General features: G+C 48.0%; 1 protein-coding gene across 22 annotated transcripts in view; it reads left to right on the top strand.

Moving 5' to 3' along the window:
* The window catches only part of DAB1 (DAB adaptor protein 1), a 1,138,859-nt gene that overhangs the window by 1,106,994 nt on the left and 18,184 nt on the right, over positions 1 to 13,681 (top strand). For 21 of the 22 annotated variants that reach the window (XM_045477565.1, XM_045477561.1, XM_045477563.1 and 18 more), the window contains 3 exons: positions 1,674 to 1,736; positions 4,541 to 4,649; positions 12,537 to 13,085. In XM_045477565.1, the coding sequence (XP_045333521.1) occupies positions 1,674 to 1,736; positions 4,541 to 4,649; positions 12,537 to 13,085 (721 nt within the window). The remainder of the gene's footprint in view (positions 1 to 1,673; positions 1,737 to 4,540; positions 4,650 to 12,536; positions 13,086 to 13,681) is intronic. The other variant, XM_045477573.1, reaches the window with a different exon arrangement.

Genomic DNA, 13,681 nt, shown 5'->3' with positions numbered 1-13,681 from the left:
ATGGACAAAGCACTGTGTCGTTGGGAAGGAGATGAGTGTGTGTGTAGGGCCCTACTGTGTGCCCAGCACCATTATTCTGTCTGAAAGCTTAAAGGGAAGAATTGAAAGTACATTAACCGATCTAAGCTGCTTTCAGCAAAAAGAGCCTTTTGTACCTTTTTTTTTTTTTTTAATCTTTATTTTTGAGAGAGAGAGGAAGAGACAGAGTGCGAGTGGGGGAGGGGCAGAGAGAGAGGGAGACACAGAATCGGAAGCAGGCTCCAGGCTCTGAGCCGTCAGCCCAGAGCCCGACGCGGGGCTCGAACCCATGAGTCACAAGTTCATGACCTGAGCTGAAGTCGGACGCTTAACCGACTGAGCCACCCAGGTGCCCCGATGTACCTTTTTAACCAGGCTTAGACAGACTTCAAACCAAGTCTTGTCAATAGTATCGTCAATGAATCCGCAAAGGAGATATTATCATCTCTGCCATCCAGATGAGGGAACTACAGCTCTGTGGAGTTGCAGAGGTTGGAAGTGAATATACCTCCAGATGTGGGGCCTTTCCCAATGCCCAGAGCTCACTCACTCACCAGTAAGAGAGAACTATCCTTTTTTGTACTAAGTGTAGAGATCTAGCCATGCCTGGTTACAGAAGAATTCAAGTGCGGGCTTCCTGCATGGCAGGCAGGCAGACTCTTCCTGTCCTTTCTGTTGAGTGATGTTTTTAGGTCCCTCAGTCACTATCACTTAAAATCCAGAGAGAAACCAAAAGAGTTTTTTCCTCAGTGGGCAAGTTTTGCACAAAGCATATGATTATATACTTTAAGGCAGGCCGTGTGGTTCCTGGCCACAGACTCCCTACGGTCTCTGAAGCTGGAAGTGTATGCAGATTAATTTCTAAGCATATCTTAAAGGGTTTCTTCTGCCGCTGTGGCTGGCCTTGCTCAGACACTCCTGTATGATGGATGAGGATATAGATGATACAGTGTCTACAGTGATGGAGTTGGTAGCAATGATTAATAGTGTATATACTGGGCTGTTTTCGATGCCCTTCCTGGTATTAAATGATATGTTTTCTTTTCTCCCAACTACATTTTTTATCCTAAAGCTGACTCTTTCAGGGACCGTCATTTGACCGCATGCTCTATCTGCAGAAAATTCAAGTCCTGGCCCTGGGTGACCCCGGGGTCACCTCCGTGAGACTCAGCTGAGTCATCAGTTAAAATGGGGATGATGATTTGTACCTCTCAGGTTAGCGTTTGGGGGAACATTTGCTGAGAAGTGGTCACAAAGTCATGTCTCACTATCCTTAGCACATCGAAGGCACTTTGTACGTGCGTGCACTCATAAGAGACAAGCACTGAGGGTACTGCCTTCTTGCCTTTATCTCCTGGAGAAGAGAGAGAGCATTGCACTTGATGGGAGGTCAGCGTGAGGTGGTATTTACTGGTAATGGAAGGTGCTAAGCCTGAATCTCCTTAACTAGCCCCAGATAAACTGCCGGATACCCTGAAGCAGGAATTGATTCTGGCTACGTCCCAGACATTGTCTTTAGGGTCATGAGGTATTGTAATGACCAGCTGGATTTACTGTTGATATAGCCGCGATGGAAAATGCCATACCATTTTAAAGCAGCGCCCGGCGGCATTGGCTTCCCTTGTGGTGACATCATTCTCTTTTTATCTTTTCAGGCTGTGACCCAACTAGAACTTTTTGGGGACATGTCCACCCCTCCTGATATAACCTCTCCCCCTGTAAGTATGCACAGCCGCTCAGCCCTACGTCCCTTCCCTTCCCTTCTTCAGCTGCATGGTGAGGAGAATATGAGCTTTGGGTAAAAGAGGGCCACAGGTGGGTTCCAGCTCTGATTCTTTCTGGCTGTGTGGTTTGGGAAAACCAGCATTTCTGAACCTCGATTTCCTCTGCTGCTTTTTTTTTTCAATGTTTATTTATTTTTGGGACAGAGAGAGACAGAGCATGAACGGGGGAGGGGTAGAGAGAGAGGGAGACACAGAATCGGAAACAGGCTCCAGGCTCTGAGCCATCAGCCCAGAGCCTGACGCGGGGCTCGAACTCCCGGACCGCGAGATCGTGACCTGGCTGAAGTCGGACGCTTAACCGACTGCGCCACCCAGGCGCCCCACCTCTGCTGCTTTTTATTTTTTTTATTTTTTTTTTTAATTTTTTTTTTCAACATTTATATTTATTTTTGGGACAGAGAGAGACAGAGCATGAACGGGGGAGGGGCAGAGAGAGAGGGAGACACAGAATCAGAAACAGGCTCCAGGCTCTGAGCCATCAGCCCAGAGCCCGACGCGGGGCTCGAACTCCCGGACCGCGAGATCGTGACCTGGCTGAAGTCGGCGCTTAACCGACTGCGCCACCCAGGCGCCCCCTTCTGCTGCTTTTTAAAGGAATTATGATACATGCGTCTCTTTTGAGAAATAAGTGAAACCATGCATCAGCGATTACAGGACCCCCCGCGCGTACTTGCTGCCCTGCGGGGCAGTGGAGAAAGACGTCAGCGTCAGCGGGATGAGTCCCTGCCTGCACGGGGCACATGCTCTAGTTGGGAATACGGGCAAGAAAGGCCACAGGACTGCACACACAGTGAGGCGTTCGTCAGCGCCAACCCAGAGCCCGCACAGCCCGGTGGTCAGCCCAGTAAAAGAAGCACCTTCTGCCCTGGCCCTTTCTGTCTTTTCCTGTCTCTTCCTTTATCGGCTCTCCCTCTTCTTTTCATCCCCCGCTCCTCCACTTCCCACCTGCCTTCTAGCTTCCTTGAGCTTCTCATGAAGCTTTGGAGTCCCAGCTCTAGTTTCAGCCAGGGCGTGTCTCCCATTGCTTGTCACTGCTTACAAGGGGAGGGACAGAGACTGCTGGGAACCCTAATTTGAAAATGAAAACCTAAGCAAAATGGAATCCCAGTGCTTTGAGAACCGGTTGCATTCAAAGGCAACCCTGTGGCCATAGCAAAGAATAGAACTGAGATGGCCCCTCCAGAACCTCCCCTGCCCGCTCCCCGGAAGTGGGAGGTGGGCAGAAGGCAGTCGGCCGCAGCTGCACCAGCAGCAGCCGCTGGGAGGGGGCAGCTCCTCTGGGTGCTGCTCGGTCGTACAGCCGGAGGGATGGTGCTGTGGTTCATTGGCAAGATGTGCCTCAGAGAAGAGGCTGTATGTACCCTCATGACTGAGGACAGATGGCACGAGACTCTGCTGCCCACAGCTGCCACCTGGGACTCTAGACACAGCTGCCTTGCCCGACACCTGATGTCCAGAGCAGCCGTGACAGTGGGGACAGCAGCTCCTGTCTCCAGGGAGGCAGTCTCCTCTCCTCCATCCCAGGGGCAACAGCTGCATCTTGGGCATTTAGAGACTCAAGCTGTGGAGCCGGAAAGGTCTGAAGAGATCTTCTAACCTCCCTTCATTTTACAGATGAGCAAACTGAGTCCCAGAAAGGACATGTGACTCGCCCAGGGTCACGTGTGGGAAACAGCAGGGCGTTGATTGTGTTCAAAAGTGCTTACTGCAGCAGCTCATGGCTATGTTTCTGGCCCCGAACCCAAGTGCGTTACAAATGGGTATTTAAAAATCCTCAGAACAATGCCATTCCTCCCCCAGGCTGCTGCTCTAAAAATGGCCTTGTCTAATTGCCGTGGTTTCAGGATTAATTGCTTGCCCCAGTCTATTCCAAGGGGAAAAGAAAAATAAGGATGTCATGGCATGGAATAGGCATACTTTGTAGGCAAAAGGCTGCGGTAAATGGGCATGGACCTTGAAAACCCTGAGGGCTGATGCTTTTCTTTCAGTACCCCTCAGTACCCCTTTGATTTACTTGATTTATTTGATTTATTTCAGCACACCTCACCTTAGCCAGCAGCTCATGCGCCAGACCTCTCCCGGATGCCAGCATAGGCTGGGCACTTGAGCGTTTGCACCTCCTTAGGCGTTGTTGTTGTTGTGGGTTTTTTGTTGTTTTTTTGTTTTTGTTTCTTTTTTTTTTTTTTTTTAATCATCTTCTTGAAAATGTTTACTTCTCTTTACACGTGGAGATTCAGGCAGAATTCTGAAAAGGCACCAGCACACAAGGGTCTCTGCTCTAGTCGCTAAGCTTGATTGTTCATTTAGACAAGCTGTTTAGTTATCGTGTATTAAGTGACAAGCCCCGAACGAGACGCATAGTAGGTCCTGAGTGGACGCGTGTCAATTTACCTTGACCACCCCTAAAGGATGAAAGCCAGATATTATGACTAAAGGGTCATGGTACTGACCACTCTTTGCTGAGCACCTGCTGTTGCTTCAGCATTCGGTGACTTAAATGCATGGTCCCACTTAATTATCACAGTTGCTCTGTAGGTAGGTATCATTTTTCCTGTTCTGTGGTTGCTACGTACAACCACCTCGTGGTCTGCATACCATACGCGTGGCTTGGACCGTGGCTTGCTTCTGCAGCATCCCCTGCCCCTCATTCCCTGCACCTGCTGCTCCCCATCCTTGATGGCCGCTGCACCAGGGTTCCCGGGAGCCTCATGCACCTTCTGCCTCTCTCTGTCTGACAGACTCCTGCAACTCCAGGTGATGCCTTTATCCCGTCTTCATCTCAGACACTCCCGGCGAGTGCAGACATGTTTAGTTCTGTACCTTTCGGCACTGCTGCTGTACCCTCAGGTAAGCTGTCTTCCGCCTGCTTCCTTTCCTTCGGCCTCCACTCAACAAGAAAGAGAAAGGGTTGGGGCGCCTGGGTGGCGCAGTCGGTTAAGCGTCCGACTTCAGCCAGGTCACGATCTCGCGGTCCGTGAGTTTGAGCCCCGCGTCAGGCTCTGGGCTGATGGCTCAGAGCCTGGAGCCTGTTTCCGATTCTGTGTCTCCCTCTCTCTCTGCCCCTCCCCCGTTCATGCTCTGTCTTTCTCTGTCCCAAAAATAAATAAACGTTGAAAAAAAAAAAAAAAAAAAAGAAAGAGAAAGGGTTGACTTGAACAGCTGCCACATCATGCCAGAACACCTGTGGAACCACCGGTCTCTCTAGGTGACATTGAGAGGCTGCCAGTGGGGGCTGAGGGAGTGTTTACAAATCTGTAGTCTGCTGTAGATGAATTCACCTGGAAAGGTCAAGCTTCTAGGTGATTCACGTATGTAGCGCTAGGGAGCCCTCTGCACACAGAGCCGTGCAAATCAGTACAAGTTCATTTCCTCCTATCCATCTCAGCCAGAAAGAGGAACGTGGCAGGTGAGGGATATTAGCTCTCCACAGACCTCTTGAGATCTGATTGATAGGTGCCTGCCTCATTTGGGAGAGACTCAAGAACCAGGAGGTTCTCCATGTATACAGGACACTGAGGGGACAGAGAAAACTGCCAACGGTGAATTGGGACGGTGATGGAGCTTTTAGTGATTTTGAAAGTATTTGCTCTGTTTTCCAAACATTCTTTAAAATATATATACTACTTTTACAACAGGGTAAGATATATATATATATATATATATATATATATATATATATATATAGGAACAGTATTGTAGGTATGGTATGAACTGGTGGGATCTCAGACACCTTAATTTGTTTCCATGGCAACAGGCACTCCACGTAGCCAGGGCAGTATACTTGAATGTGGCCAGAGATGATATTCTGCTCTTTACATACATGAGAGCCTTAAAGACTTTTTTTCTTTCTTTAGCTACATATTTGACATCTGGGTGGCTTCAGCTTTCTAGTTCATTCTTAGATATGGCAAATAGAGCCTGAATATTTTCAAATACAAATCTTCTTGCGTTTTTTTCTATAAATAATTTTAATTATATAGTGTTAGAAGCAAATTCTTGCCACCGAATGTGAACCTTGCTGCTACTCAAAGTGAAGTAAAAATTCACAGTCTCTTATGAAATAGTTACAGTTATTCCCCATGAGCCCGGAGGTCGTTGTGTGAAATTTTCAGAAGCAACAGAGATTGGTACTAACTTAAAATGTAGAATATGCAAGTAACGCGGAAACATATTGAATTGACCAGCTTCCCAATCAAATCTCTTATACTCCTCTCTAAAATGGGACTGTGATGATGACTAGTTTTCCTTGCCTCAAATCGATACTAAAATTTCCTTGGGAGTAGTGTAACGGAATATGTTATCTTAAATAAGAGTAACGGTTTTCCGTAAGAAACGTATCGCCTTCCTATGTCGAGAATCCCCATGCTTCGTCCTCATTGTTTGATCCGTGAAGATGTGCTGGAACAGGTGATGGGAACTTCAGGCCCCAAACTAACAAACTGGCAGAAATGTGCACTCCACAAACATTCACTGAGTGCCGACATGAGCCGGGCCCTGTTCTAGGTGCCTGGGGTGTGTCAGTGAATGCGCCAGACACAGGTCCTGCCTCCAGAGAGCTTCCTTTCTACTGGGGAAACAGGCAACAACATAAAAATAAGTAACTTGTGTAATGCGTTCAAAACCGGTAAGTGGTGCAGGCAGAAGAAAATGTTGAGTGAAGTGTGGGAGCTTTGGAGCATGTGGAGAGCAGGTAAATGGAGGTTGGTTGTGGTCAGGTGGGGCTCGTGCAAAGGTGAGATGTGAGCAGACTAGAAGGGGTGAGGGAGGAAGCCAAGAAGATGTCAGGGTGCAGAGTATTCTAGTCAAGGAGTCTCCATTCCCCTCTGTGTAAGTGAGAGTGGGACAAGATGCAATCACACGTCTTCCGACCCTAATGTTTCAGTAAAAGCACCTAAGGACCTGCCCAGGTCTTGCACAGGACTGCTCTGGGCCTCCTCCTGAGCCTGTGTCACATTAGGGCTTTGAAGACCTGGGTTTTCAACTTGCTAATTGACCAGCCGTGTTGCAAACTATGGACAAGCCACATCACATCCAGATTCAGTTTCTACAGATGCTAGAATAAAATAAAATAAAATAAAATAAAATAAAATAAAATAAAATAAAATAAAATTAATAGATTATGTTCCAATTTTCAATTTTTAGAATGGAAGTGCAAAATTAATTTCAGTGAGCACATTTTTGCTTCTTGAAGTGCCTGCTTCTGCTTCAGATATGCGGAGGAACAAAAATAGACTTCAGTTGGTGGTCACCTGTCAGCCTTTTCCTCCTTTAACTCGCCCTAAAAGAAAAAATCTCTGCAGACATTGGGTCTCCATCTGCCTGTCCCTCATTGTCCAGCCAGTGGTAGGGAGTCGGGGACATGAACTATGGTATGCAGGACAATAGATGGGCTGCTGGAGGAATTTGCGTCCGATGGACTGCGTTTGAATCTTGGCTCGTCTATTTATGTATGTGTTAGACTCCTGAGCAAATTACTTAATGTGTCAGAGCCAGAGTTTCTTCATCTTTACACCTGAATTGAAAATAACACTTGCCTTGCAACAGTATCTTGAGAATTAAGTGAGACAATAAAGTTAAGCGCCTTGAAACTTATTAGCATCCTAATGCTTCACCTGGAAATGCAGCTGTTTTTGCTATTATTATTATTATTACTCTTATTTCTAAAGCAGAAGAAAATGTCTTGTCCTACCTATATTTTTTCATTTACCTTTTTGGAACATTTAGAAAAACATCCCAGCAATAAAGTTTAGGTCTTTGGCCTCCTGTGTGTGGCAGAGCTGGCCTGGGGGCTCAGAGAATGCACCGTGTCTGAATACAGGCCCTGCCACTAGCCAGCTGTGTAATACTCAGCTAAATGTCTTCTGAGCCTCAGGGAACCTGTCTGTAAAATGGGGACGGTAATTCCACCTCACAGAGCTGGTCTGACCATTGCACAAGTTAATACATGTACTAGAACGTTGAAAACAGTGCCTGGCAGTGTGGACATGAGTAAGCAGTCAGCACGTTTGCTAGCCTGTCCATTAGGAGCCCTGGCCCTGGCCCCCACCCCCTGCTCTGTGACAGCTGCCACAAGCCCTCCCCTCAGCAAGCTGCAGTTTCTCGTGTACGGGGTAAAGAGATACTGAAAACAGCTATGCCAGAGGCTTGTTGCTAGGATCAGTAAGCTCCATGAGGGCAGGGATGTTTTTTTAACTGTTTTGTTCTTCACTGCATCTCCAGAGACCGAAATAGTGTTTAGCATCCAATAGGGCTACTTTTGAATGAATGAATGAATGAATGAATGAATGAATGAATGAACAAACGATTGTGCTAATGTAAATAAGCATCACCATACAAGTTCTGCATAAATGTTCAGGGCGTACCTTCGTTTCCTGTATTTTTCCCATATTTTAGTCTGTTTTTTTTTTTTAATCCAAATAATGAGGTATCCCCAGGTGCAAGCATCTGGTTGTAAATTGCAATTTTCAACACTTCTTAAAAATCTAACTGGAAGGCAGTAATGCAGGTGTTTCCTTTCACTTCACAGTAAGGAGATTTATGATTGATCTGCACTCCGTGGCATAAACAGATGCTCCGTGGCCCCTCCTCCCTCCACTGTCGAACATTAATGACTAAATGTTAGTAAGCAGTTAAGTGGCTGCCGTGGCACACACCAAGTGGCTCCCCAGGTCCACTGCTACCACAGTCCTGCTACCGAGGTGTGCCATCGGGCATGCACAATGCCATGTGGCCTGAGAGCCTTAGCTCACAGATTTGGGGACAGCCCAGGCTGCAGAGACCACCCCCCTCCAGGAAAAGCAAGTCAGACCTGCGAGTTCCCAAACATGATACCCAATTACCCCGTGCTGCTTTTTTTTTTCTTTTGAATATTGTACTTTGGTCTGAAGCAGATGGCATGAAGCCAGGGAGACATGCTAATAGCTCTCTCCAGAAAAGTGTGCACAGCCCATCTGTTGGTTCCTTGTGGGGGAAAAAAAAAAAAGACAGAGTGAAAGAAAAACCTGCCACCGACAGTAGAATCTTTACAGATCACAGTACTCACAGATCTTGGAGTTTAATTGTACACTTGGAAAAATGCAGTGGAGGCATATATTCCACTGTAACTCATTCACCTTTATAAAGAGACTTTCTCCAGTCTCCAGCATTTATGGGGCCATCGATGTGTGCCCACAACTGTGGTAGACACAGAGGAGGTGGAGAGAGAAAATAAAGGGTTCCTGCCAGCAGGTGGTTTCTTGTCTAATGAGGGAGGACAGAGTAACTGGGCGATAACAACACAGTGTGACAAGTGCCATAACGGAGATGAACACTGAGGACTGCGGAAGCCCAGAGGAGGAGAACCAGCTGAATCCCCAGAGCAGGGAAAGCGCCCAGCACAGGTGATGCTGAACTGATTCTCAGAGAGCATGTAAGGAGTAGCCACATGAAGGAGGGGGTGGCTTTCCGGGCAGAAGCACCAGCAGAGATGAGAGAGAGCAGGTGGAGTTTTGTTTGCAGCTGCTGTGGGGAAAGGTACCAGTGAAAATGGGATGGAGAGGTGGGAAAGGGGACTGACCCCTAAAGGCTCCTGAGCCAAGCTAAGGCGTCTGAACCTTATACTCAAGACAATGAAGCACTGTATTTGCATTTTAGAACAGTCCTCCAGGGGCAATGAGGGGGGCGGAGCGGAAGCAAGCTAAAAAATAGCCTGGCTGGAGGCTGAAACCTTCCATCCCTTCATCAAAATGGCCATCAAGTGGCGCCCTGGTGGCTCAGTCTGTTAAGTGTCCGACTTCGGCTCAGCTCATGGTCTCATGGTTCGTTGGTTTGAGCCCCGCGTTAGGCTCTCTGCTGTTAGTGCAGAGACCACTTGGGATCCTCTGTCTACCTTCTCTCTCTCTCTCTCTCTCCCTCTCAAAAATAAATAAACATTTAAACATAAATGGGCAGCAAGTTTGAGGTAGTTGAAAGATCCATGTCTCCCCCATGTCAGACCCAGTGCCCCCTTTTTATGACAAATATTTGTAATGTCACCTTTAAATTCTTGAAATTCATCGATAATATAACTTACCTACACAGCTTTTTAAAAAGTCAATCTGACGCCTGCATTATAAGGAGGAACTTTTCAAAAGCTAACTTATAATAAAAAGATACATACCTGAATATGGAAAACGCCCAGGTCCGAGCACACTAGATATCCTACTAAGCGGCCTGGTGTGCATACCTATAAAGAGCGGCACTGCAGGTGCAGACAGATGCATGAACGTGGTGTTGGCTCAAACACCAGAAGTGTTTCTGTCGGGACCACAGCTTTCCCAAATGGGGAGCAGCTCTTAACAGTGTTTCAAACAAAACAAAATACAGTCTGCCCTCAGAGTACACAGTTGTGACCTTCCTAGAAAACTGTGCAATGAAACTTTGCCTTTCCACGTAATTCAAAGTCCAGTCCGTACTCAGTTGTAACATACACTGTGGTATAACTTGCACACGTTGGTCTCAGACATTGTAGGATATCCACGCTCACCGCCTCTTAAATGTGGGTAGTGTCTCCCTCTAGCAAATTGCCCTGACAACCAAATACACCCCCCAGATATCCTGGTCACCTCCTAAGGGATGGTAGCCCTCCCAGCTGAGAACCCCTGGGCCCCACCCAAATAAATCAGAAAGTAAGAAACACACTTGCAGAATTCTCAGTCTGTTGGCGGGCTTAAGTCACAGCCTCATTAGGTGATAGGTGAGGTGAAACTCAACGTAAGCGACTGTCAGGTTTGGAGTGTCAACATCATTGTGTCTTCGCCCCTCTTAGTTCAGTGCGCTAGGGCTCAGGGGATCTCATAAGGATGTTGTCTGTGTTGCTTCTTGATGCTCCATAAGTGCATTGCACACTGCTGGATTAATCAGCAAGAAGCCCATGTGTCCTGTCTCTGACTCTCTCGCACCTCCTGTCACCTTGCAAGGAAATGGCTAGACTTTCAATGCCGCCCCCATTCCTTATCCATCATTGAAGGGATCTGAGGCTGGAGTGTGAGTGACGCCCTCTGCACGCGATTTCTCTGGGCTCCCCGGGGTCATTGACATCACCCATGACCCGACCAGCACCACAGCGCCTGCCTGCCTTCCCTTTGGAAGTTGCTAGGATGCCCTGCATCCACTCTTCCTTTCCTGGCCTCACTGCTGCACACCTGCAAACTCCTTCTGACAGCCATGAAAAGGCTGGTTTTGAGAAGTCAGGCCAAGTCGGCGTCTCCATCCTCTACTCCGCCTGGCCGGGGCATCTGTCTCCAAGGCTCGGTGGCACATGCATATGGCCCCTGGGCCCCCTGAGAAGGGCAGGGACCACCGGAAGCACGTGGGAGTTTCTCTGGGCCCGCCCACACTTTGCCGAAACCCTGGGTGACTGTACCAGGTGTACTGACCGTGCGAAGATCAGAAATTGGTCTTGGCCATCTGCGTGGGGCACTGTGGTACAGAGGGAAGAACATTAGCTTCGGGGATGGACGACCTCAGTTCAGATCCTGATCCCACTTGATGCTGACTGTGTGACCCCAAGCACAGTACTTTCCCTCTCTGAGCACCAATTTCCTTATCCCTAAAATAGAGATAATAAGAACACCTCCCCTGTGAGGATTTTGTGAAGATGTAAAGCGTCTATCTAATGCTGTACCTAGAATGTTATAGTCATTTCTAAGTGGAAACGATTCATGTTACTTTTGTCCATGTGAACGTATCAGTTGTGCTGCTTTTAAAATGGTTCTATCTCACCTGAAAGGACTTAGTACGGCTAACAATTCTCATGGCAACCTACGTGAGTGGGCGCCCTGGAGTTTCTCAGTACCCAACATATGCCACTGTATGAGGTGCCCCCGAGTAGACAGTCACCTAAAATTGACATCGTCATCATAACACAGAAATCATGTATAATAATACCTGTAGCTACCATTTATTGCATGGCTGCTGTATACAAGCAAGGAATTAAGTACTTCAAAGGCTTTATCTGATTCAAATACTACTAACTGCTAACATTTACCAAATGCTCACTCTGTGTCTGGTGTAGGACTCCACCTCACATACATCATCTCCATTTATCTGTAAACCAGACCTGTGTGACAGAAGGTATTTAACGTCCCCTTTTCAGATAAGGAGGCAGAGCCCTAGAGAGCTTGTGAGCACTCCCTAAATTTCAGAGATAAGAAATGGCGGTCTGAATTTTAACCCGTGCCTCGCAAACTGACACTCTGGTTCTTCTTGCCTTGGCACACGGCTTCGATGCCTGGAAGGAAGATCTTCCTACCTGGCTTTCCAACAAGGAGCCTGACTTTGAGCTTAGAGAACTGGCGCGATTGAGAATGTCCCAGGCCTAGGAAGAAGGGAGGCAAGATTGAAACCCACATGTGCCTGATTTCCAGTCGTCTGCCTTTTCCCGTGGGGCACACCGGCTCTCGAGGCTCTGGTGTCAGAAATCTTTAGCAATTCTAGCAATATTGTCATTATCCCCCAGATGTCTGCCTGGCTTGCTCCCTCGCTGCATTCTGGTTTCCACTTATGAATCGCCTCCTCGGAGAAGTTTCCCCTGACCGTTGCTCTAGACAGAACGCTCCCTGAGAGTAGGGGCTTCTGTCTTACTCATCTTTGGGTCTCCAGTCCCTTGCACATAGCCTGACACTTAATGGTTGTTCCGTTATCTTTCTGCTTATCCCTTGAATCCGTGGATTGTTCTTTCCTAGGGTGCCTGACTATTCTTCTACCCCCTTCCAGGTTATGTTGCAATGGGCGCTGTCCTCCCATCCTTCTGGGGCCAGCAGCCCCTCGTCCAACAGCAGATCGCCATGGGTGCTCAGCCACCAGTCGCTCAGGTGATGCCGGGGGCTCAGCCCATCGCATGGGGCCAGCCGGGTCTCTTCCCTGCCACTCAGCAGCCCTGGCCAGCTGTGGCCGGGCAGTTTCCGCCAGCCGCCTTCATGCCCGCACAAACTGTTATGCCTTTGCCAGCCGCCATGTTCCAAGGTCCCCTCACCCCGCTTGCGACCGTCCCAACCACGGGTGACTCCGCCAGGTCAAGTCCACAGACCGAGAAGCCCAGGCAGAAAATGGGGAAAGAGATGTTTAAGGATTTCCAGATGGCCCAGCCTCCACCCGTGCCCTCCCGCAAACCCGACCAACCCTCCCTCACCTGTACCTCAGAGGCCTTCTCCAGTTACTTCAACAAAGTCGGGGTGGCACAGGATACAGATGACTGTGACGACTTTGACATCTCCCAGTTGAATTTGACCCCCGTGACTTCCACCACGCCATCAACCAACTCACGTGAGTGCCTGTCTTTGGAAACATAAATCCAGTGAGAGCGACGCCTTGCTTCTGGAGTCAGTGAACTCCTTTCGGTTCCCATGCAGCAGGCTTCCTTGTTTACATCACCACTAACAATAATAATAGCTACCCGGTACGAGGTACCAACGATAATATACATACCTACTTCGTATAATGGCTTTGATTGCTTTTATACTCATAACAGTGCTGATTACAGGTTTTGTTAGACCTTTTTGGCCAGTAAAGTGAAGTTCAAAAACAGGAGGGTAGGCAGAAGGGGAGCATCGAATACAAACCTGTCGCTTTTCTACCATGTCACCCTGCTGCTCAAGTTTTTATTTGTTCACATCCATTCGCTCATGATCCCTGCTTATGACACACAGATTCCTGAAATGGAAATGCAGGGTGAATGGGAACCGCAGACGTTTGGGGGGGACCAGGACAAAAAATTAGAACAGAAAATTAAGATCAAGAGAAAACTTAGGGGAGAGAAAGAGCAGCTGTGAGTCTCGTCCAGCTAGTAGAGTAGAAGCCAGATTTGGGCTTAAGGCTTTGGGGAGGCAAAGAGACAAATCGGTAGCCTTGCAGAAACCTCT

This window comes from Leopardus geoffroyi, chromosome C1 (assembly GCF_018350155.1).
Source record: "Leopardus geoffroyi isolate Oge1 chromosome C1, O.geoffroyi_Oge1_pat1.0, whole genome shotgun sequence".
NCBI classification, from domain to species: domain Eukaryota; kingdom Metazoa; phylum Chordata; class Mammalia; order Carnivora; family Felidae; genus Leopardus; species Leopardus geoffroyi.
This window is presented reverse-complemented; position numbering and strand designations above follow the sequence as displayed.